Raw genomic sequence first — 23,880 nt, 5'->3', positions numbered from 1 at the left:
AATAAGTAACCAAAGTAAAGTCTCCCAGTTTTTTTCCAGAGTTTTGCAGACCCCAGGCACTTTTATCCACGTATGTGTATATTACAGGACATCCAAGTTTAATGACAATTAACTTATTTTGTCAACACGGAAATACTCTAGGGAACACATTTATTTTCACTTCTGTATAATTTATATTAAATGATTTATTGATATTTTAAAATTAATTAGTTGCATGCAAAAAAACAACCAAGGAGTTTTTTAAAAAAAATTTTGATAGATGAATTCAACCAGCTGAAAATTCTCATGACTTTCACATTTTGGAGATTTTTCAAGTCTCATTATCATCACTCTGAGATTCTGTACTTGATCTTTGAAAAATTTTGTTTTTTTGTCAGTGTAATGCTCATTGTGATCCCTATTGGCGCAAGAAAGTAAGGGTCCTCTCGATACTGGTTGATGAGAGTAACGCTATTTGTGGTCCCCACTGTACAAAAAGGAATGTTAATTTATGAGAATTAGCTATGTTGAAAGACAACCTATATATTTGGTAAATAAAACATAAATAAATAAATACATTAATAAATATTGAAATAAATGAATACATAAATCAATATATAGACATTTCTTTATTTTTCACTATCAGATATAAACACTGTCATTTAACACTGTATGAAACTAAATAAATACTCAACAGTTCTTCAGCTGTATATTGGTGAAGATTTTTGTACATAAAGCTTGTCATGCTTTCATATATTTTTACTTTCAAATTTAAAAATACATTGTAATGATCCAGACAATTCCTTTGTTACAGGACTTGTTGTCTGTTCAGTTTGTCTTGTCTGTCTTTTATATGTTACATGTATTGTAAGGGGAACGGGTCACACCGTTACTTAGCGTGGGAAGGGGGGGTGAGTGAATGAGTGGGGAGAATGTGTCTTGCTGTTTTGGGGGGTTGCAGAGCATGGATGTGATTGGTTGATGAGCCAGACAGCGGCGGAAAATGACGGGAGGTTATATAGGTGGGTGCATGAGTCTGGGAACTGGAAACAGTCCAGCGCTGAACTTTGAATGAGAAACTGTGGGTATGACTGAGCGAGCGTGTGAGCTGTGATCGTACAGAATATGCAGTGAAAGTGAAAAACTAAAACGTAGGGTTATTACTTTGGTGCAGTGAATTCCGGCCTTGATAGAAATTCTCTGTAGTTTCAAATAAAACAAACATTTGGGGAATTCAACACAGTCTTCCTCAGTACTACTTCCTAAACATGAAAACGTTCATTTACTAAATGAACGGATCAAGCTTATCGTGATAGTTTGCAAAATCAGATGAAAGCTTTCAATACAATCGGGATAATGCTTAATCATTATTTACAAAATCTTGTTCATCTTGTTACTTGTTAAACACTGTAACTTTACTGCTATACTGCTGGCAAATGTTGTAAAATGGAAGGACGAACTTTATGGTGTGAAAGCCAGGGTGTCTGCATTGCAAGCTGCATTAGAAGCATGTCTTGGGTTCAATTCCCACACAGCGTTTATATTGCAAACTTAAAAAAAAAATTACGAAAAAAAAGTAAATAAAACAAAATTGTGTAACAAACACATTTATGTGAAAAAATGTAGTTGATTTGAATGACACTTTCATTGAACATACATACTTTTGTACACATAATATATATATATGTGTGGCACGATTTGAATCATAACTAGTAATACTTTACCTCCAACTACATAACCGCTACACTACAAATTCACATCTTAACCCTTTCAACAGACAAGGCTACTATTTACATTTAGCCTATCCAAACGGCAATATAGTTTGAACAATTTTGCTATTCCCGCAGTGTGTGTGTTATTATCCATTAAGTGAAAAAAGAAATATCTGAAACAAAAACCATTGTAAATGTAAAAAAACCCTGCCAAGTTATCAGAAGTGCCCAGCCATTTAAAGTAGAGATATCAAAAACACAAGCTGAGTTAAAATTAACAACTGGGGCACCCTTGGCCAGCACAAAGCAAATAGGCACAACTGTCAAAGCGATGGTTGCCCCAATTGTTTGTATTAAGTTGGCTTGTGTTTTTCAGGCACAATAAAAGCGAATCCAGCTTGCATCAAAAACACAAGTCGCTTTTACAGTTGTGCCTATTTGCTTGGTGCTGGCCAAGGTTGCCTCAATTATAATAATAATGAACTAACTAAATATCAATTCACACAAATTATTAGCAACCAAACAAAACTAAAGGCCAAGATTCAATTGAAGCCCTCAAAATGTATATTAAGCTGACAATAGTGCAATACTCTGCCCATAGAACATTACTCCCCCATTACCCCACTCTCCCCTCAACAGAAATTAAAACTGGGGGGCAAAAATTAGCTTAACCCTTTCCTTCCCCCTATGTTGACTGACAATGCCTGTAAATATTGCCAGATGGTTTCAAAAGCACCGGTAATCATACACAAAGCGATCGTTTAATGTGCTTACGTTTTTGAATCCCCTGTAGAGGATCTGAAGCTCCTTCTTCGTGAATCGTGTTTGTGCCTCCAGCTGTTGCAGTCCCTCAGGACGGTAGCGGACGGTAGCCAATTCCAACTCATCTTCGATACTGTCTGTAAAACCAAACAAGCACTTAGCAGAGGGCAAACCATGTTCAATTCGGCAAGCTGGAAGACAATAGATGTCTTTAGTTTAACAACCTACTGCACAGGTTAAAGAAACTTACCAAACAATATACAGTATAATTTTATGATCCCTTTCATTATTTATTCATTTTTTTGTTGTAGTGTGTCACTGTACAAATATACCTACAGTAAATGGTCCTAACAAAGTCACAAAGGCACCCATCCATTTCTTTCCCTCCTCATTTAGGGGGTGTTTTGAATCAGCACAAATCACATGCAATATTTTTTTTTACATCTTTTTTTTTGTTTGTTTTCCTCTCTGCATGCTTTTTTCTGCAATGTATGTGTGTTGGAATTGGTTTAGGTCTTTAGCCTAGTCTTCTTTGCAAAGTCCATGTTACACCTTTCCAGCACAAGACCTGCATTACTAGTTGGTACAATCAGCCACAGATCTCTGCATGATTGCAAAAGCCTTTCTGACCTTTCATTTTAGTCAGTTTGTCAACATTATTGACTTTCATACTTCCAAAATAACAATGGATTTATCACCACTGTCTTCAAGCCAATGCTGTCAGAGCTGCTAAATCAACCCAAGAAAAAGTGTGTGTGGCATCTGTTATGAAATGTACATGGACAGAAAGGATTTGTTTTTAGCTGATTTTTAAATGGTACAAATATATATATATATATTTTGTAAGGGACCATCATTCTCCACTGTTGCACTGTTGTTTCCTTTTCCAGAGGTGAACTCTGATTTATAATACATCACTACCTTTTGAACCTACTTTGAAACCTGCTAATTGTGCAAAACATTTCAAATGCTTTGTTTCTGATCAGCTGCATTAAACTGTCCCTGATAATGTAACTTGGATGTCAATCATATGTGACCCAGCACAATTCTTCAATAATGATCTTGTTTACCAGATCTTTTCTGATTATTATTCAAGCCTTTCTGATTTGCTATAAGTAGACTAGACACAAGCCTATTACTGCAGTACTTTATTGGATAATGGTGCAAATAAGGTGTGTCATAATTAGGGCCCTGCGAAATTCACAGGAGAATTAAAATGAAATGACTAACCTGCATTCCAACATAAACCTCAAGATGTCCATGTAGCCACTCCAGAGTGACTGATCAAAAGAATAATTACGTGAACAACCCAATAAGTCCTGGCTAATTATAAAAACCCTAATTATGAGGACAATTATTGCCATTCTAGAAAGTGATGCATTTAACCCTTTAAGGACTGGGACGCTGTTAACATGATCATACTGAAGTAGGTTTCTAGGACCGCGATAAAAAAAAAAAAAAAGTACTTTGCTTTGATGACTTGCAGGGACACTGTACTTTGCAGTACATACCTGAAAAACGTTATTTGATAGGGGAAAGATTTAATTTCACTTCCTGATAGTTTTTGATCATGTGACATCACCAAGACGGGCATTTAGTGTCTAAAGACCAGCACGAAGAGAGAGAAGACATCACAACCTGCTTCAGAGAAACTTGTTTCGAGGTAAGAAGACATGGAAAAATGCTGTATCCAATCCAATGTATTATCCAGGTGTTTATATTAACTTTGCCATGCCATCTGCAAATATCAGCTATTCTCCCTTCTCTGCTGATCAACACCAAAAATATGTTCATCATTACTCAGTCCACGCTACAGTGAATTTTCACCATACCACACCTCTTTTTGCTACTTTTCCTTTAGTCAAATTAAGTAGTCATTTATTATTTTCCACAACTCAGTCAGAATTATAAAGTAAACATACATTATCAGAAATATGTACATTTTAATGGTCTGAATGAAGGTGTTTTTTTTTTCCTCCTATAATAGGGTAATTAATAAAATAAAATGGGTTGTTAATGATATTGTGACAGAGACAGAATAATACTTGGTGATAAATCTCTCTCCCGATATGTGAGGGCACTGTGTAAAGGGAACAGAGTGCCCTGGACTGAATGGCCAGACAATTCATTCCCAAGGTTAGACATGTGTCAGTCATCTAGAAAGGGGGCAGAGCTACAATACACTAAATCATTGACCGTGAAGGGAAACAACATGGCAGCCACAGATTGGAGGAGCGGTTGCGCTAGTTAACCAAGGGTTCATGATTGTTGGTACAAAAGAGGGAGTAGTGAAGCGATCTGTTCCTTTGTATTGTTTGAACTGACCTGGAAGGAGACAGTGTACTGTAATCATGAGTGTTTTGTTTGTTTTGTTCTGTTGTGTTTAAAAAATTACTGTTTGTTATTATTGGATGGCTAAACACGGTCCAGAGCTATTGTCAAGGGCCAGCACTTACCTGGACATTACTGCACTGTTGTTCACGATAAACTATATTTGCACCACGAACTCTAAATCACTCAATGTGGACTTGTGTTTGTGTTTTGTGTTACATGTGGGTGTTTAGGAAGTGGGACCAACCTGTGGATTACAACAGAGCAATACACACCACTGTATTCCTTTGTATTATTGTTATTATTTACTGCCGTTTGTCATCAGACTTTTGGATTGTACAAATAAACCACCATGGCACCTGGATTATCGTTGTCTGTCTGTTATTAACCACCACAGCATTGCTGCACCTGCACGCTGTTCACCACTTTGCTACAGGGTCTCATTTACCAAAGGGCACTAAATATGGAGTTAGTGCTCACGTAAAGTAGTAAGCATAACACACTAATTTACGTACATACATACATGTATTTTGAGCGATAATTTAATGTGCACGCTAATGAGCTTCAGCAGGACTTTTTTTGTGTAAATTGCAGTTTATTAAATAGGTTGCAATTAAAGCTGAATGACATAGTTTAAAACAAATAGTTAATACTCTAAACTAGGGGTGCCAAACATACAGCCTGAGAGGCAATATTTGCTGGCCCATCCTTTATTTAATTGCATTTATGTACTGAAAACATATAATGAGAATTGTTATCAAGTGTGTGAGAAAAGTCAAGTGTCCTGCCAGAAGTCATAAAAAGGTACATTTCAAAGTGGTACTGTTTACTATTTCGCATTTTCACAGCTTGTCAGCATTTTTTTTTCTGTTTTTGTTAGTTGTGTATTTTTGAATATAAGTTAAATATTGAGACTTAGCATTATATACTCTGACCTTTTTTTTACTTGTTTTTTATTTTTTACTGTTTTTTCTTTTTACTGTTTGAGTAAAATACATTTCCTCCATTATATTACATTTGTGATATTGAGTTTATTTGCCAGTGTTCTAGGAAAGCTGCTTCTAGTTAATGAGTTTTGTATAAAGTAGTATGTTTGAGTATATTGGTCTGCAAACAATGTATAGGCATTGTTACGTACATTACAATGTATATGTATGTATATGTTTTTTACAGTGCGGCCCACCAAGTGAACAGTCTTGAAATGGCCCTTGCTGCCAGATTTTTCCATTCAAACAAATTTTCATAACCAAGTAATTCAGCAAGACCTACTTATTTTGCATTTGTGAATTAGTGAATCAAACAAACAAATTTGTTGAACTGATTCACTAAACTGAATGAATTAAACAAATCGAGTAAAAAAGAATCAAACTGCACATCACTAGTTTCCAGGCACAGTAAATAGGCTTAAATGACGCGTCTATCACTTTAATGTGCACAATACAATATATACCCACTATTTCACATGACAATGAATAAAATTGCAATAGTAAATACAGAAATCATAAACTTGCACAGTAATTGCAATTATCGTGTACCATAAAGTTTAGCGCCCTTTCGTAAAAGAGGTCCATTGTATTATCTTTTTTTTTTTAAATTAGTTTACTAATTTCAGTACAATCCCAGGTGTATAATTTGCGTCTACTAAGTTTAACTTGCCATATGGTGTTATATATGTATTGCTACTTTTATATTGAGATTATTAATAATAATAATAATAATAATAATAATAATAATAATAATAATAATAATAATAATAATAATAATAATAATAATAAATACATTACATTTTGGCATTTCATTCTTTCTTTTTTTAGTCACTGCACCAGGCTATTTATTAAAGTTGTTGATGTGCTTGCAGCATCTCACCTCTAAATCTCACCAGAACTGAACAGCTATGAAATCATTGTATTACACAAGTGTAGATTCATATTGAATTAAAAAAAAAAGTGAAAATTCATGGTGCACTGAGGAACAAGCATGAATGTCTGTGTTCATCTATAAAGTTTATGTTCTTGATTACCCTCGTACCTTGCATTTTGTTTATTTTTGTTATCACTGCAGCTGCCATAAAGTAAAAGCAGTTGTTTACGTTATATAGGCGAAAGATATTTAGAGTGTGTCGTGCTACAGGAAGTGGCTGAAATGAGATTAAGATTTTGAGCAGAATGTTGGGGAACCAGGACCTCCGATGGAAAACCAGGATGTCTGGTCACCCAATGAATAGAGATAATTACCACAACACAATTACATGTATTACTGTCGGTTTATCTTTTCACCTCAAATTTTCACTGATCCGTACTTCAGAATTAACTTAATTTTTTGCATGGCTCATAATAGTTGATTCAATTTATTTAATTTGAAATAATGGAGAAAACACTGCTTTAACAAAAACTAATTTTGTATTTTTCATTCACATGCTTCCTGCAAAACAAAGACAATGGGGGTTCTACAGGTGCACACTGTTCTGCAGGTGCACTGTAATCTCCCATCAAGAGACCTATTCTTTTCCAGCAAAAACAACAACATAAAAGGAAAGAAATGACTTGCTTTGGGCATCGGTAGAGGTCTTTTTGGCAGCTAAGCAAGGCAAGAGTTTCATGAGCCGTTCTTTAATGCTGCGTTTGATGCTCCTCGGAGGATGGATGAAACCTAGAAGATATATCATGTCTTGATTAATACCACTATCTCAGTAATGAGTCCTGTGCATGCTGCATATACAGTAACACTGCAATGCTGAGGAGCTGGAGTGGGAAAACAGGCATCAGGCAAACACATGCCATTCATTTAAAGCATTTCAATTCAGAAGCTTCATTCAGGACAAAAACATTGGTTAATGTAGGTACTATTTATTTAGCATGTTCACTCACTGTGTGTTTTAGGCCTATAGCTCATTCATTTTGTAACTCACAAAATGTGTAATATTTCCCTTTATTCTCAGACACATTGCCACTGTAGCCTCAATAGGGCTTTTCACACTATACCACCAAAACTTGGGGTGAGTCAACTCGGGATGGCCTCAGCCCTGCATGCATTCACATTTGCCGTGTTCTACAAGTCTCGGGTTAAGATTCACCCCGGGGGGTGGACATGACCGTGTTACACTGCATATTTTCAACCTGTGTAAATATCCAACAGAATAGAAATTGTCCAACCACATCCATACGAAGGCCTTGCCAAATACTGTAGGGATCATGGTAGAAGAGGGCTACATAAGGACTCATATTTTAAACAATGTTACTGTACCATAATAAAGAATTGCTACTGCCCCAAACTGTCCAACAGTCTTCATCTAAAGTGTCACTAATAACTATCATTTTAAAAATAATAGTATGTAAATATGCAATGTGACACAACATTTATAGGCATCACAGAACACAGCAACTGCTTTGTCTACGTGTCCTGATATCTGATGAGAAAAAAGTATGAAACCTAATGGGTTTGGAAAAAGAACACATACACACAACACTTAACTGATGAATCTTTGACTGCAGTTCAATAGTTTAGTGTCCTCTTTACCACAGGACAGTTAAGTTAAACACAGCAAGTTCAGTTTATAAACAAAAGCTCCTATTCGATCACAAAGTGCATTGTTAATAATGGTGAGTGATGGTGAAAATCGTGAACAGAGCTGACTGAAGGTGATCATAACAGCAGCAGCTTCAACACTGCTGGGAATCAACATTGTCTGTCAGTGTCACTGATGCATAAGACTCATCAGTCTCATTGTAAAGCAATGACAAACAACTGTGTTTCAATGTTTGATAGTATCTTGCAGTGATGGCAGCCCCAGCCATGCTGCACTATAATCAAAGGTTGATCTGTATCTGCTTTCTTTGAAGAAAGACTGAATTCAGTTTGTTTTTTCAATTAAAAGACAGCTTCGGGCATTTCATTATAGGTTTATCTATTAGAAAGTCTTTATTAGAAAAATGTTTTGAAATTCCAGGTATTAAAGTGAAAACATCTATTTTCATGTAATAAATGCTTAAGGTGGTGTCTCTCAGCTTAAGTGGAATCTGCTGTTTTAAGTTGCTTTGTGAAAAATAAAACTTCTGATACTACTTTGAACAGCTGCAATGTGGTTGTTCTTGTATGAATCCCCTGAGAGTACATATTGAATATAATTTTAATTGCTTTTTTACTTTCTCTTATTTATTTAAAGTGATTGTATTGCAATCATTGTCAGTTGTTTTAGATTGCATTGCTGTAATATTGACGTATGATCATTTGGCTCCAAATCTGCCTTTATTTGGCTTATTGAGTTTGTCTGGAGAATCCTAAATGACCGCACTGAACAGCCTTTACTCATTCCTTTCAAATCATGTGAAAATGTGATCTTTCGAATCTGCCAGCCCCACCTTCTCTTCCTCTATACAGTATATAACAAGTAGGTGGAGCTGGAGTTGAAAGGCCATATTGTGACATATGACGAAGTCCATTTAGTCTCGGCATTTCTCCAGGATCACAGAAAAAGGATAATGTCCTGGTATTCACGCAACAGAACTCAGAACCACTAAAAATGACTGGAAATAGAAGGGACATGTAAACAAGCAGTTAAAAGGGCACCAGAAGAAACAGTGATTGTTGTAATTAATGATAAATATGGTGGCTGTTGATATTAAGGGTCGCTGCACATTTAGAGAAGGTCTAATATAAAAACATTATTAGTCATGATATGAATATATTCCTGAATTACAGGGATTTGAAATTTTGGTCCTGAGCATGCTCAGTACAGCTGTTGCAGTTAGATCTCAAAGTTTGATCTCGAAAAAGGAATTGGCCTCAACAAAATATCTTTTGTCGCGAGGGTCTAATCTGCTTTTGTCAGAAAAATAAATCTTTGTTCATGAGGCGGACATTTTGTTTTCAATTTAAAAAACATTTAAAAATCCTGAAAATGGTATATCTTTAGTAAACCATGTAACCATGTGTGTTTATAATTGGGACTCCATAAGATTGATTGGAACATTGTCTTTTTGTTTTGTGAGTGGGAAATGTGTTTATTTTATCATTTTAAAATCACTCATCTCACGAAAAAGGAATTGTTCTCACAAAAAAGCAGCTGTTCTGGTGAAAATAGAAGTGCTCTGGTGAAAAAGACATTTAGAATGTTATTTCTTTTATCACGAGGGGGACTTTCTTTCATGAGGTTCTTTCGTTTCGGGGTCTGGACCCTGCCCCCCCCCCAGCTGTGTTGTCGTATCCTCTGTGTTGCAACTGTCTGTCAGGATGAGAGGTGCTGTACATCTGTCGTCTCCCGCTGGCTGGATGAGCCCTGTCAATCAGTGTTGGCGTACTGTGCTCCCTCCAACTCTGCTGCCTTGCCTGACCAAATTCCTCTGCTGTCTTGTTTGGATGGGTCCGTTACTCCTGCTGGACTAGCCCTGTCGTTCTGCCTCGGGCGTTGCGCTCCCTCCGACTCCGCTCCCATTTACCATCAAGTGAGCCAACCCGATCCTGCTACCACTCTCTGGAGGTGCTCCGTTCCTTTGCCAGCATCCACTCGAGTAGTAATGGAATGCCGGCTCTTGTTGGTCTCCCCCTGGCTCCCTCTATTCATTCCCAACGCTTTCATTCCACCCCACTAACATCAATGTAGCGTTTCAGGGTAAACCAAAGGGAAGCCGACGACCGCAGCAAGATCTCATTCAGAAGTTTGTTAAGGTCAGCATCAGGACATCACAACACAGCCCTGAGCTGCTGGCAGGCAGCTCCTTGAGCCCTATTGGCTGGCACACACAAGGGCACATTTACATACACACTGACCAATCACTTAGACCCTCAGTCCCACGCAAGTAGCTGACTGGCGGAACTGAACACAAATCACAGAGCAGCAAACACAGACCACATCTACACCCCAGGCAGTGCGCGAACAGTGTCTCTTTACGCTCTTTACTCACAGATTCATGCAGGCTTCCGCATCAAACAAGTTGAACGCGTCAGAGTCTGTCTGCCTCACAAACTTCTGCCTTAACTAACAGATGGTTAAAATTCAGTGTTTCAAAAATACATGCTTTTGGGATATTAATTTGTTAAGTTTGTTTATAGAATGATGTTTTTGCTTGGGATAATTTTGACATGCACATGTGTGTGTTTTTTTTTTTTTTTTTTTTAATAGAAATATTGTCGTACTCACTCTTGTAATTGATAACATTAATTAAAATATAGAATTGATGCCTATGATATGATTAATACATTTAGTGACTAATTTGAAGCTATTAGTATGTTTCAACATGAACTAAATTGAGTTATAAATCAAATTGATTGATCTTGTTACACAACTGATTTATTAGAACATAAGAAAGTTTACAAACGAGAGGAGGCCATTCGGCCCATCTTGCTCGTTTGGTTGTTAGTAGCTTATTGATCCCTGAATCTTATCAAGCAGCTTCTTGAAGGATCCCAGGGTGTCAGCTTCAACAACATTACTGGGACATTAATTAAAAAAATGTTGGATATACTGTTAATTGATTGATTATTGTCTTGTTCACAGTTATATTAAAATAATGGTACAATATGTTTTGTTGAATAAAATACATTTTTGACTGATTTCAGAGTTTGCTGGTGATGTATTTATTTTCTAAAGGTTTTCTTTAGGGTGTGCTGCAGCAGCTTTGTGCTTTTTTTACTTTGGTGGGGAGGTCTTGCACCAGGGCCCAGTAAATCATGGTGCCAGCATTAGGTGGGGCTAAGATTGCTAAACACTTTGTGTGAATAGGTGATGAAAAATAATTTAACCCTAACTCTGTATTCCCTCTCATCCCCTTACCAGCAGTGGAAGGGGCAAGGCAACACAAGCAACCACAGACAGTTAAGACAAACAAGATGAACAGGTCTACTGCCATGCCAGTGTGTTGGGGGTTGTGTATATCTGGGCAATGCTTATGCAGGTCTAGTAGGAGATAAATGCATAATAGTGGTACCAACATCACACTATACCTCTATGAATTCCACCGCCATGACCAATGTCTAGTGTGGCATCACATGTTAGATGTTTGTTGGGTAGGGGGTGGGGAAGAGCGTGCAGGCCAACATGAGGGGAAGTATATATGTATGGTCAATTGTGAGACACAAGTGCATAACAGAACATCTTCCAATAGTGTTCTAATATGAATCTTTGTCCTAGCATAACTTTCTGTTGCATAGAATTGAAAATGTTCAATGGCATAATACAGTCTTTTGCAAGGGAGGAAGGGGTGATGGGCCAGCATTAGCATTCAAAGTAACATGGATAGCGGGAATGGGAGCACTTTAAGAGCAGGACACCCATGAGACAGATGTATGACACAATGATATTGTCACCTGCAAAAATGTTAGTATATAAGGTACACTGTTATGAAACTGTGTTTACATGGGTGAGTGGAATGTGCGATGTCATGTCAGTTTGAGAGTATTTCAATGTTATACTGGGTGAGCAACAGAATACAGCAACAGAATTTAATGAGAGGTATGGCCTCACCGTCACAATTGAGCTGTATATGTTGTATATATGTATTCTACAGTGTTTTCGGACTATGTTGGCAGATAGCATACACATGCATTCTGTAAATATCTATCCTTACACAGTGTGCCTTCCTCAACAACCTTGACAGCCTCCCAGTAGGTCTCTAGGGAGCACTTAGAGTTCATACACCTAGTGGACCATGATGATAGATGTCTCTTGTATTATCTGCAGAGAGTTGTATGTTGTTCATATTACGATGATGGATGTCTGTGGTTGCTTGTGTTGCCTTGCCTCTTCCACTGCTTGTAAGGGAGTTGGAAGGAATGCAGAGTTAGGGTTAAAAGAATATATATATAGATATTTATACCACAACAGCGGTGTGGGATATATTTTTGATATCTCACTTGAGTGAGATAACATGAGTGGGATAGCATGCTTACCGGGGGTTGTTTTGAATGTGTCTTTGTTTACATTCCAATCCACTGGTGTGCTGCTGAAATTCAGGATGGAGCTGCGTGACGGTAGCTATACGTGTTTTATAACAGGTGTGTTTTATAAAATGTCTGAAATAATTTCACATTTCTATTGTTGTTTTGATTTGGATGATTTCCTTGTACAAGTTTCCCAGTTACCTAGCAGCCTGGGTCTGACTTATCCAAACAGCCTGTTGCCTTTTTATTAACAGCAGTAATGGTAGCAACAGAGAGGATGTAAATTGACAGACAGAGCTCAAGTTTCCATCTAAAGATGGTTGTGAAGAGACTATAAACAGGGTCCGAAATGAATCTACGTCGAAGCATAGTCTGTTGACAATAAAAGTAAAGATTCGCCATGTAAAATAATCCCAGAATTAATTGATTTAATATACAAAATGTACACATTTTATTGCTACTTATTTTTTATACTTATATATATATATTAGCTCAAAGAGCCAGCTGCTCAACGTTTTGATATGTTGTACATATCTTTCTCGAGGGAGCCTGTGTTTGAATCAAAACATTGGAGGTATTTATAGGTTTTTGACGGCTACTTGTTATTGTTTACATTCAAATCCATGATTTATTCTAACATGATGTAATGGTGTTCTGTATATTGTGACATAATTTTTACTTCTATATTTAAATCTGTATTAATTCTAGTTCAATTATTTTATATACTTATATTTATAGACAAGTATCTGGTACAGTCTGCAAGTGCAGCCTCTAATTTAAACAACACATTTATATGTTCAACAGATAAAACAATAGGTGAAAATGTCAAACACAATGTTTTCCACATTATCCAGCCATTTAGTACTTTTGCCTTCTGCAAACTTCAAATCCTGCCAAGCATACTGTAGATCATAACTGAATTACCGGATTGGAAAATGTTCCAAACATAATGTGCAAAGTAATGAAGTAGTGATTTATGAGAGGTAATTTTGAACACATTTCATTCATGTTTGGGAGTATGGCAAAGTGCCCGCCCGGTGTATATTTTGTGTTATATGTTGTGTGTTAATGTTGGTGTATAGTCATTGGTACACAGGATATAAACGGGTCTGTGTAACACAAGTGTTTAAAATGTATATTTGTATTTAGACAAGAGGATTGCACAGCACTTCATATTCAAGTAAAAAGTAATAATATGTGAGCACGGGGAATTGCACTTTATTACTTCACGTGCAGTTGTACCGCGACTCCAATTACAGCTGCATAAAAGCAACATGTTTTCACATACTCGGGGTTGTGTGTTCAGTGAGTGGAGAACGGGATTGGAGATGGAGGTAATAATAATAATAATAATAATAATAATAATAATAATAATAATAATAATAATAATCGTTAAATAGAAGCTCACCGTGTTTTGTTTAGTGATAGTCTGTTTTGTTCGTCTCTTTTGTTTTGGCGAATGGGCCGTGTCCTATGTTTTTTGTTTGTTTCAACCGTTTATTTTCTGTCTGTTCTGTTCACTCATTAAATACTGAGCGAAGTCATTCGCTCAGCTCTACCAAAATCCATCTCTCTCTTTGTTTGTTTTCCTGTTTCTGGTCGGATGTCCCCCACTCCGTCCGTCTTTGTGACAGGGAGCCATTGATGTTAACTGAATAATATATAATTAGGTTTTCTGTGTCATAAATAATGTTTACAAATGTATATTTTAGCAAACACATTCAACACAAGAAAATAAAGAGGATGTACTGCACAGTACACAGTAGGATTAAACTCAAAAGCAGTGTGATATTGCATAGCTGACATGCATGACACCATGCCCCGGCCGTGGATAGTTTCTCCCTTCAAGCTACTATACGGGAGGCAACCCCAAGGTATCCTTGATCTTGTGAAAGACAAGTGGAAAGACTAAACTAAGAGTTCCAAAAACATAGTCAAATATGTAATACTTTTGAGAGACCACCTGGAATTGGTTGGTCGTTTAGCGCACAAGGATTTAAAAATGGCCCAGCCTAGTCAAGAGCAGTAGTACAATAAACAAGCAAGAATTCGGACCTTTCAACCAGGAGATAAAGTACTGTTGCTACTTCCCACTTCAGAATTTAAATTGTATGCAGAGTGGCAGGGACCATATGAGGTGATTTGTTCAAGCGAATTATGAAATTAGACAACCTGATCACTGAAATGAATCGCAAATTGATCATATTCTTACTAAAACCCTGGAAAGAGAGGTAGGCCCTGTTTATAGCTAATGACAACACCAGCTAAAATTAACCTTCCGATGGGGGAACAGTTACTTCCTGATCAGAAGCGTGACCTACAAGACTTGGTGAAAAGGTTCGGTGATATCTTTTCTGACATACCCGGTAGAACACCTGTTATTAAGCACGCCATTATTACTCAGACAGGTGTCAAGGTCTGGGAGAGACTGTACCAGATCCCAGAAAGCCTCAGGGGTCCAGTCAGCAAGGAGGTAGGGGATATGTTCAATCTGGGATGTCATTTAGCCTTCCCGTACCATGTAGTGCAGTCTTATAGTGACGGTGCCTAAAATGGAAAGTATGCCAGGCTCCAGCTCTAATTTCACCAGATTTTAGTAAACAGTTCATTCTTCAAGCTAATGCCTCCTATATTGGTCTGGGGACTGTCTTGTCCCAAGAAGTTGACAGAGTAGAACATCCTATTTTACATATATATATATATATATATATATATATATATATATATATATATATATATATATATATATATATATATATATCTATTATATATAACAAGAAAATGGCTCCTAGGGAAATAAACTACTCCATCATGGAGAAAGATTGTTTGGCCATCAAATAGGCTCCACATGCTCTACATTACTACTTAATGCGATGCTCCTTCTCTCTCGTCACAGACCATGCTCCTTTCAGGTGGCTAAATACGATGAGGGACATGAACGCCCGGATAACTCAGTAGTATCTGGTGCTGCAACCCTTCCACTACCAAATGAAGCATCATGCAATTAAGGAGCACCAAAGTTTTTTCACAGGAAGGGCGACCATTAGGGAATGAGTGTTCCTTCGGCGCCACTCTGAGGAGTGAGATCTGTAAGTCTCCCGACCAGAAAGGGCAATGTGTAATGCTGATGGTACACTTTCCCAAAGACGGGTCGGCTCGATGGTAAGTGGGAACCGGAAGTCATCCATTTTTGGAGAAAGCACATAGTTGCGAGATTACTAAACAAGTCCATTGTGAACAGTTGCAAGGCATGCAGCGATGTTAGACCATCTGGACTGACCTCGTGGGGCGCTGGCAAAGTGTTTACAAGCCGGAGCACTGTTTGCTGTCCCAGGACAACTTTCTTCTAAGTTACCAGTGATATCTAGTGTTCCTCAAGGGTCTTTGTTAGTGATTTGGCAGCTATGCATTTTTCAGAATGTACCAGTATTATTATGTTTACAGATGGCACTACATTATGTAAAACAATTATACATCCAGAAACAGATTAATTAGCTTTTCAACATGATGTCAATCTTGTCTATCATTGGTTTGAAATTAATTATTTGAAACTGAACATTTCCAAAACTAAATTTAAGATAATCTCCCCATCTGGGAAACCAGCTCCAATTATGTCTTACTCACTCTTCTCTTAAACCTATTTTATTCTTGTTAATTTCTATAAGGTTCTGCATTCACTGTGTTCTACGTCTATGTCAGTCTGTGCTCATAAAAGACCTGGGCTAAGAGATCATCCGCAGAGCAGCTGCAGATTTCCCAGTTAGATGATGAGCTGATAATACCTCTTCAATTAAAGAAGCAGGCACAGGAATTTAGATACTGTTACCATAATGAAAAATAGTAATGTAGCGTGTGTTTTGTACTAAAGCAGGATCAGCTGTTGCAGGGAAAACAAACTTTACTTCTCAAACTGACCATTTTAAGAAATGTTAAAGGAAAATACACAGAAATACATGGGACTGTAATTTGGAAGTTTACTGCTGAGAAAAAAAAAACTAAAATTAAGGGAATTAAAAATTAAATGGACTGCAGCTTACGTGATTTCAGTAAAACAAACAAACAAAAAAAACACCATTCAACAAATGTAGCTCTCAGATTATGCTCAAAACCCACCACGTGTGCTCTGGACCTCCTCCCTACTCACCTCTTCCAGGCTGCTGCCCCTGCTGTACTCCCTTTTATTTCCTCTCTTCTTAACACCTCTCTGTTCTCTGTCTGTTTCCTCTTTGCCTTCAAAACAGGCCTGCATCACCCCCATCTTAAAAAAACCCTCCCTTAATCTCTCATCTCATCCCTCCAGAACTACAGTACCTTCTCCCTTCTCCTTTCCTTGTTAAAACCCTTGAACAAGCGGTACTCTGTTTGACCCCCTCCAATCTGGTTTTCGACTGGCACACTCCACTGAAAACTCTTCATCACTAACTCTCTACTCTCTGCCCACACCACTTCCCTATAAACTGGCTACGTAACTAAATTTGGGAACAAGCGTCCCCATTTTATTAAACAGCTCTATCTTCGACCTCTCTGCTGCCTTTGACGCAGTCGACCACTTTATTCTCCTGTCCTTTGTAGTGGACAGTGCAGTCAAATCAGGGCATTGCTGGATGTAATATACACTGTTTAAAATTGTTTGGGAACCTCTTCCAGCTTTCAACTTAATGCCCCCCCCCCCCCCCCATCCCTTGGTCAAAGTAGACAAATGCAGCTTTGTGAAGCTGAGTCGGAAAAAATTCCTCTTCAGATTGGCTCTTGATAAGCCGACCAAATGGCCTTCATCAGATCATGATCCCTGCTGGACTGACAAAAGCCAATCCTGAGCTAGGAGGACTGATCAATCAAGTTGAAAAGACAAAAGGAAATTCGAGAGAACTGTCAGTCACAAACTGTGGGAAAGGCCAAGAGTGGCACAAAGACGAAATCAACCAATAAGGAGACACGCGGCATGAGTTAATCACTGCCCCAAATATTCAAACTGACCAATCGCAGAGGTGGACGGGTTGACTATTTAAGAGGAGCGCATCTTTCAAATTTTGGCTCTGCATGCTAAACTCTAATTGGGAAACAGGATAATTGCAAGGACCCACAATGAGCCCTGTCACAAAATGCTTGGAACCAACTCACACAGAAACAGAATGAAGAGAAACCAACAGCCGTTCCAATTCCGAGACCGGCATCCCATCCCATAATTCTAACCAAGTTTGTTTAAATGAAATATCTTTTCACGTGCACTTGCGCTGAGATAATCCAGGTGATTGTAATTCAGAAGGGTATGTCAGTGAGATATTCTAAACTCCCAAGACCCACATGTTTGCGGTGGAATAACCCAGACACATTCTTTAAACTGTGAGTACGTTTGATCAACGGAACCCATTACAGTTGGAAACCTTCCGACAAGTCAAAGATAATGTTGTAGGACTATTGGAGATCAGGATCTACCTCCCTTTGAAAATAATTATTGTGAAAACACAATAGTCTTAATTTTACATCAATAGTTCATTGGTCACTGTGGCAGAGCAAAGCTCTGCCCTTTTTAAATTGGCAGGGATGGGGTTAATTTCCCCTACCTGCCTGGGTTTATTATGTTCAGGTGGCTGGGGTTGATTAGTTGATTAGGTTGATTAACGATCAATCAGCGCCCAGCCACCTGATATAAAAGGAGGCCTCTGCTTCTCATTTGGGGAGAGGGAGCTGAGGAAGCAGGTTGGTGTTTGTTTTGTGGTTTTTGAATTTTCTAAATCCAGTGAAGGCATTGCCCAGCCTGGAAACTTTATTTTTGTGAGTTTTGTTTTTGCTTTATTTGTGTTTGAGTATCTGTTATTTTGCCCTTGTGCACTTTATTTTTGTTTATTTATAATAAAATAGTTATTTTTTTGAACTGCAGTCTGTCTCTGGGCCTCTATCCACTCGCCAGCCTGCCACAGTCACATACATAATGTTATTTACATTTTAAATAGTGAGCAGATAAGTTTGTTAATTGTTCCTTGGGATAACAAAATACTGAGTTCAAGTCATGTGATTTCATAAAAACACCAGGTGCCCAGTGTTTGGTATTTGAGTTGAGTTAAAATTGGCAAAATGAGTTAATTAAGAATCTGTATAAATAGCCTTTTGAAAAGACAGGATTTTAATTAATGAGGGAAGAATGACAGATACGACCATGCCTGCTTGAGTAATGAAGATCGCCTGGTTGTTATCGGCATGATGAGGGTGGCCTGTCTGCAAGAGAAGTTGCCCGGAGAATGAAATGTTCTGCTTCAACAATCAGCAGTCCAGAGAAATCAGGAAACCGACTCTGTGAGGGACAGGCCACATCCTGGGAGGCAGAGAGTCATCACACTGGCCCAGGACCGTCACATCAGACTGGTTCATCTGCATAATCGTTTTCAGACTGCAGTGGTTACAGAATGAGAAATTCCAGGAAGAAATAACCCACACACCAGCAGAATGACTGCAGCTCACTGTCTGCATGAAAAAGTTAGCATGCTCGGAGGCCGTTCAGTGGTAGAAATAGGGGAGAGACGAAATAGGGGTAGTGGAGTGTTTTATTCACTGATGAATGCCATTTTGCACTTGACAGACCTGATGGAAAACAACGTGTGTGATTAAAAATAATACATTCTGGCGCAATTTTGGATGGTTGAAGCATGTGCTAGACTAGTCGTGGTCTGCTTGTAGTGTCTGTAGAGTGGCCATTCTGTGATTTTATTTTCGATATTAAATACACCACAGCATGTCCATTGTCATGTGTATTTAACTATTTTTCTCATTTTCATTAGCACAATATGAGAGCTACATTTATTGCATGCCAGTTTATTTTACTACAGTCATGTAAGCTGCTATACATTTCATTTCTAATTCTCTAAATATAGTCCCAAGTATTTCTATACATCCTGACGATAAACAATGTAACCAAATTATAACTGGGATAGCTGTGGCTACTAAAGAAGGTGCAACAGATGAAAAAAAAAAGTTTGACGGATTGAAAACTATATTTAGGCACTCTACGATTTGACTGGCGAAAGATAATGTTGGTTTATTGGACAAAAGAAATCAGCTTAGTACAGTAAATGTTTCACTTCCTTTTTTGTTTAATTATTCAACTTTTTTCTGCATTATAGACCTTCATTAAAATTATTTTCTTTATGTTAAGTTTTCAGGGCATTTTGTTAACGCATGTGTGCAACACACAAACCTTAAGTGTTTTTTTTTTTTTTTTTTTTTATTATTTTTCGCTGTTCTTGTTCTAAATTTCTTAAATGCACCTGTTCATTTTAAGACATTTTTTACACAAGAGTGCTCACACGTTTGGTTGCCATCACTACTGTTGCATGAAACGTGTTGCATACAGCCCCTATATACAAACCCCCAATATTTTTATGATATCACAACAAAAGGAATATGTTATGTACTATATACTATATACGCATGTGTTCTACAAGGTTCTTTATCGGCTCAGCAGATTTTTTTTTCGAGGTATCACACTGACTGCAAATTAATTACATTACTTATAATTTAACATTAAATTCTTAAACTTAGAGAACATGTTACAACTTCAATATAAAGCCATACAGATAAATGAAATAATGAAATGCATTAATAAGTTATATTTAAAAAAATGTTTGTTTAATATTATAGACACCTTTTTTTAGCAGTTGCCTCGGATGATGGTTCCAGTTGGATTTATAGCTGGACTGGGGTGTTTACGTTTCAACCTGAACAAAGAAGACTACATGGTGACCTGATTCAAGCATTCACAATTTTAAAAGGTATTGACACGACCCAGGGGACTTTTTCAACTTGGAAAAAGAAACAAGGACCAGGGGTCACATATGAAGATTAGACAAACGGGCATTCAGAATAGAAAATAGGAGGCAGTTTTTTACACAAAGAATTGAGAGGGTCTGAAAAGAATTCCCCAGTAATTCTGGGATCAATAAGCTACTAACAACCAAATGAGCAAGATGGGCCAAATGGCCTCTTCTCATTTGTAAACTTTCCTACGTGTAGCTTCGTATTTGTCTATTCTTATTGTAACTGATTGCAAAGACAGTAGGGTGAGACATTGTTGGGTTGTTTTTTCTTGTGTACAGTAAAAACTGCTCTTGTGATAATTTCGCTGTGAGAAGCATACGCAATGAAAAAACATGGAATCATTTAGTTCCAGTTTTGAAAAATACCAGGTTACATAAAAGGCACTTTTACCCTTTAATTTAGTTATGAGCTTTTCCTTTAGCCCCTTCAATACTGCAGCATACATTTGTGGCAATACCCAACAATGACAATTAAATAACAATTGGTTGTTAAGCTGTCAATAATTGATAGGTCATCTGGGAAGTCCTCTAGTGCATAAAGGATTGTAAGATATCAGATTTTAATAAAAAATAAATAACAGCAAAAGTGAATGGCAGAGTTTTGGAATACAAGCGAATGTAAATGGCAGAGTTTCTACTTGCTATAAAATAAAGCACAACTTATGGTAACTAAATTTCACATTTTCCAACATTTATCAAATGTATGACCAAATAATATGCATACCTATTGTAGTACTGCTTATCAGGAAGGATAATAGCACATGTATAATCTAAACCAGGATTATTTAACAATTCATTCAGAAAATACCGATATTGCAGTTTTCACCATTCGTCTTTTTTTTTCTGTAGCAACTTTATCATAATCAACATTCAACTGTTAAATTATTTCGATCAGAAAACTGCAAAGAAAGCCAGCAGAAAACTGCAAAGAAAGCCAGCAGGCTAATGAAATGCTAATAAATGCCACAATGTTTGTCACATTATTCGACAGCTGGCTGAAATGGGAAGGTGTGATATTTTATTTTAGACTGAGTTGTTGATACAATGTCGCTTTCGATTTTTAATATGTCCATCAGCTGGTAATATCCTGTTCAAAAATGAGCATGAAATTATATTTCAACCGACAGCTAGAACTTCTGTCAACAGGTCTATATTTGTAACTTGAATCTTCAGGTGTCCGGAATTGAAAATCACGTTCCAATGTCTTCCAATCTTTAGTATTGAATAACTGTGTTTAAGTTAACTATGCAATATGATCTGTAACATATACCAGAATATATGGCTGTATTTTAAAGTGTCTAATATATCAATATATCACTGTTTGAGTTTAATTATTGTATAATCACTCTATATATGGATTAACAATTGATTTTAAAATCATTTTGAATTAATGAATGCTACAATAGGTGAAAATTGTCATCTGTAACTTTAAATAATGTCAATGTTATTATCAAATTAACGATCAACTATTGGATTGATTGGTGTCCTTTATATATGATAAAGTTGTGTTTTGCAACACCTCATAAAGACACATTATGTGTTGAAATGCATTGTGTTTGTTTCTTGTTTTAATAAATCAGTTAAACGTTTTTAGAACAAAATGTAAGAGGAATCTGATGCACAATATTAGCGGTCAAGTCTAAAAGAAGAAGAGGTTTTTGAGTGTACGACACACCTCGTCTCTACAAGCATCATCGAGCAGGGTATACCTGGTTTACAGGTCATTGCTGTGAACTATGTTTTAACTCTGTACAGACAGTAATATAGAAAGTACTTTATGGTTGGCACTCTTTTTGGAAAAAGCTTTGCTGTGCATGAATGCCTTTAAGATTATATGGTGTATATTAATATTCAATTTGCATATTCCATTTCTTGTGTTTTACACATGGACAGTAGCTCACATATTTAAAAAAAAGTATTGAACAGCTCTTTTATGCTGTCCCATTATATTTCCAGATACACACACAATGAACACAAATTGAGATTGGTAGGAAAAATAATAAATCTGGTATTTTGCTTTCCTCAACATTCCCAGACTTCAACGTTCATTTCAACATTGATAGATATTTGAAATACTAAATTAATTACATGTTTCTGCTGCTTTGCTTTCTTAAACATGCTTAACAGGCACTGATTTCAACATTGACAAATGCTCCATTAGTCATCCTCTCAAATGCATGTATTCATATTTTTTAATTTTCAGAGTGATGAACTACTTTAAATTCTCCCCTGTGGCTTGTAGTAAAGATATTATTAGTAAGGCTTCTAATTTTAGTACCTATATTTGATACTAAGAACTTGCTAGAAACCAATGCACTGCATAGGAATATCATGCTAATTACTTTATTTCACACTTTTTTATATATTATTTTACAGACAGATATTTGAGATGGTCAAAGTATTATAGATATTTTGTTTTTCAACCCAAACATTAAATCAGTGGCACCAAATCTTACTGTAAGAATTGTTATGGGAAATGCTTGGGGTATTTGTTAAGCAATATTTGATTTGCCATCCCTGTGCGATTGATACAGGGATTGTTTAGTTAAGTCTGGGGAGAGCAGGGAGTCAGACAGAGTATGTTGACTGTTGTTGTTGTTCAGTTATGTGTACAGATCTAATTTAAATAAACCAGCAAAGTGTTTCAAGGACCAAATAGCCTTGTCTAGTTCTCTATTAAACACCACCTACACTGCCACATTAACTTTAAATTACATTCTACCAACCCGTTAAAATCGACATGCCCCAGGCTCAGACTTTCATGCATGGTTCAGGTTATTTTATTTAAATCAAAAAAGTTATTTTGAACAGTTGGCTAGTTTCATAGACCCCGATTAGCACTAATCATGGTCTTGCTACTGTTACGTTAGCTAAGAAAGTTCAAGATTAGTGCAAATCATTTTGTGTGAAACCAGACAAGTGTGTTCAGTCAGGGCAAACTTATTTCTAAATATGATTTAATTAGAGCATTAAATAATCTTGGCATGAATCACCTAGACTTGAATAACACACTTGACAGGATTTCATAACATATACAGTCTACAATTTTGGTTCATAGCATTTCGGGTTCTTTTGGGGACAGAATTGTTTATGTACAATAAACAATTCTGGCCAAAACAAAAGGTCTATACAAATCATAAAGTAGGGAAGGGAACTGGGAGCTGAAAATGAAATAAAATGATTACAAGTAGTTTTTCATTTACTCTACTCTATACACTTTCCCGCTCTATCGCTCTGTCTCTACATGCATAAACTTCTCTCTCACTCTTGTCTTCCACAATCCTCCCTGTCTTTTCCCTGCACCCTCTTACATGCCCTCACTTCCCCCGCCCCCAGACTTCTGCACCAAAGCTGCACTCCAATTCCCCTCCACACACATCCATACGCAACCTCCTGCATGTGAGCACACA

General features: G+C 37.1%; 1 protein-coding gene across 5 annotated transcripts in view; it reads right to left on the bottom strand.

The window, feature by feature from the left end:
* LOC121329784 (Kv channel-interacting protein 4-like) overlaps positions 1-23,880 on the bottom strand; it is a 340,188-nt gene that overhangs the window by 18,363 nt on the left and 297,945 nt on the right. For all 5 annotated transcript variants that reach the window (XM_041275618.1, XM_041275583.1, XM_041275609.1 and 2 more), the window contains one exon: positions 2,466-2,590. In XM_041275618.1, the coding sequence (XP_041131552.1) occupies positions 2,466-2,590 (125 nt within the window). The remainder of the gene's footprint in view (positions 1-2,465; positions 2,591-23,880) is intronic.

This window comes from Polyodon spathula, chromosome 2 (genome assembly GCF_017654505.1).
Source record: "Polyodon spathula isolate WHYD16114869_AA chromosome 2, ASM1765450v1, whole genome shotgun sequence".
Lineage (NCBI taxonomy): Eukaryota > Metazoa > Chordata > Actinopteri > Acipenseriformes > Polyodontidae > Polyodon > Polyodon spathula.
Note: the sequence above shows the minus strand (reverse complement) of the source record. Positions and strands in the feature narration are given on the sequence as shown.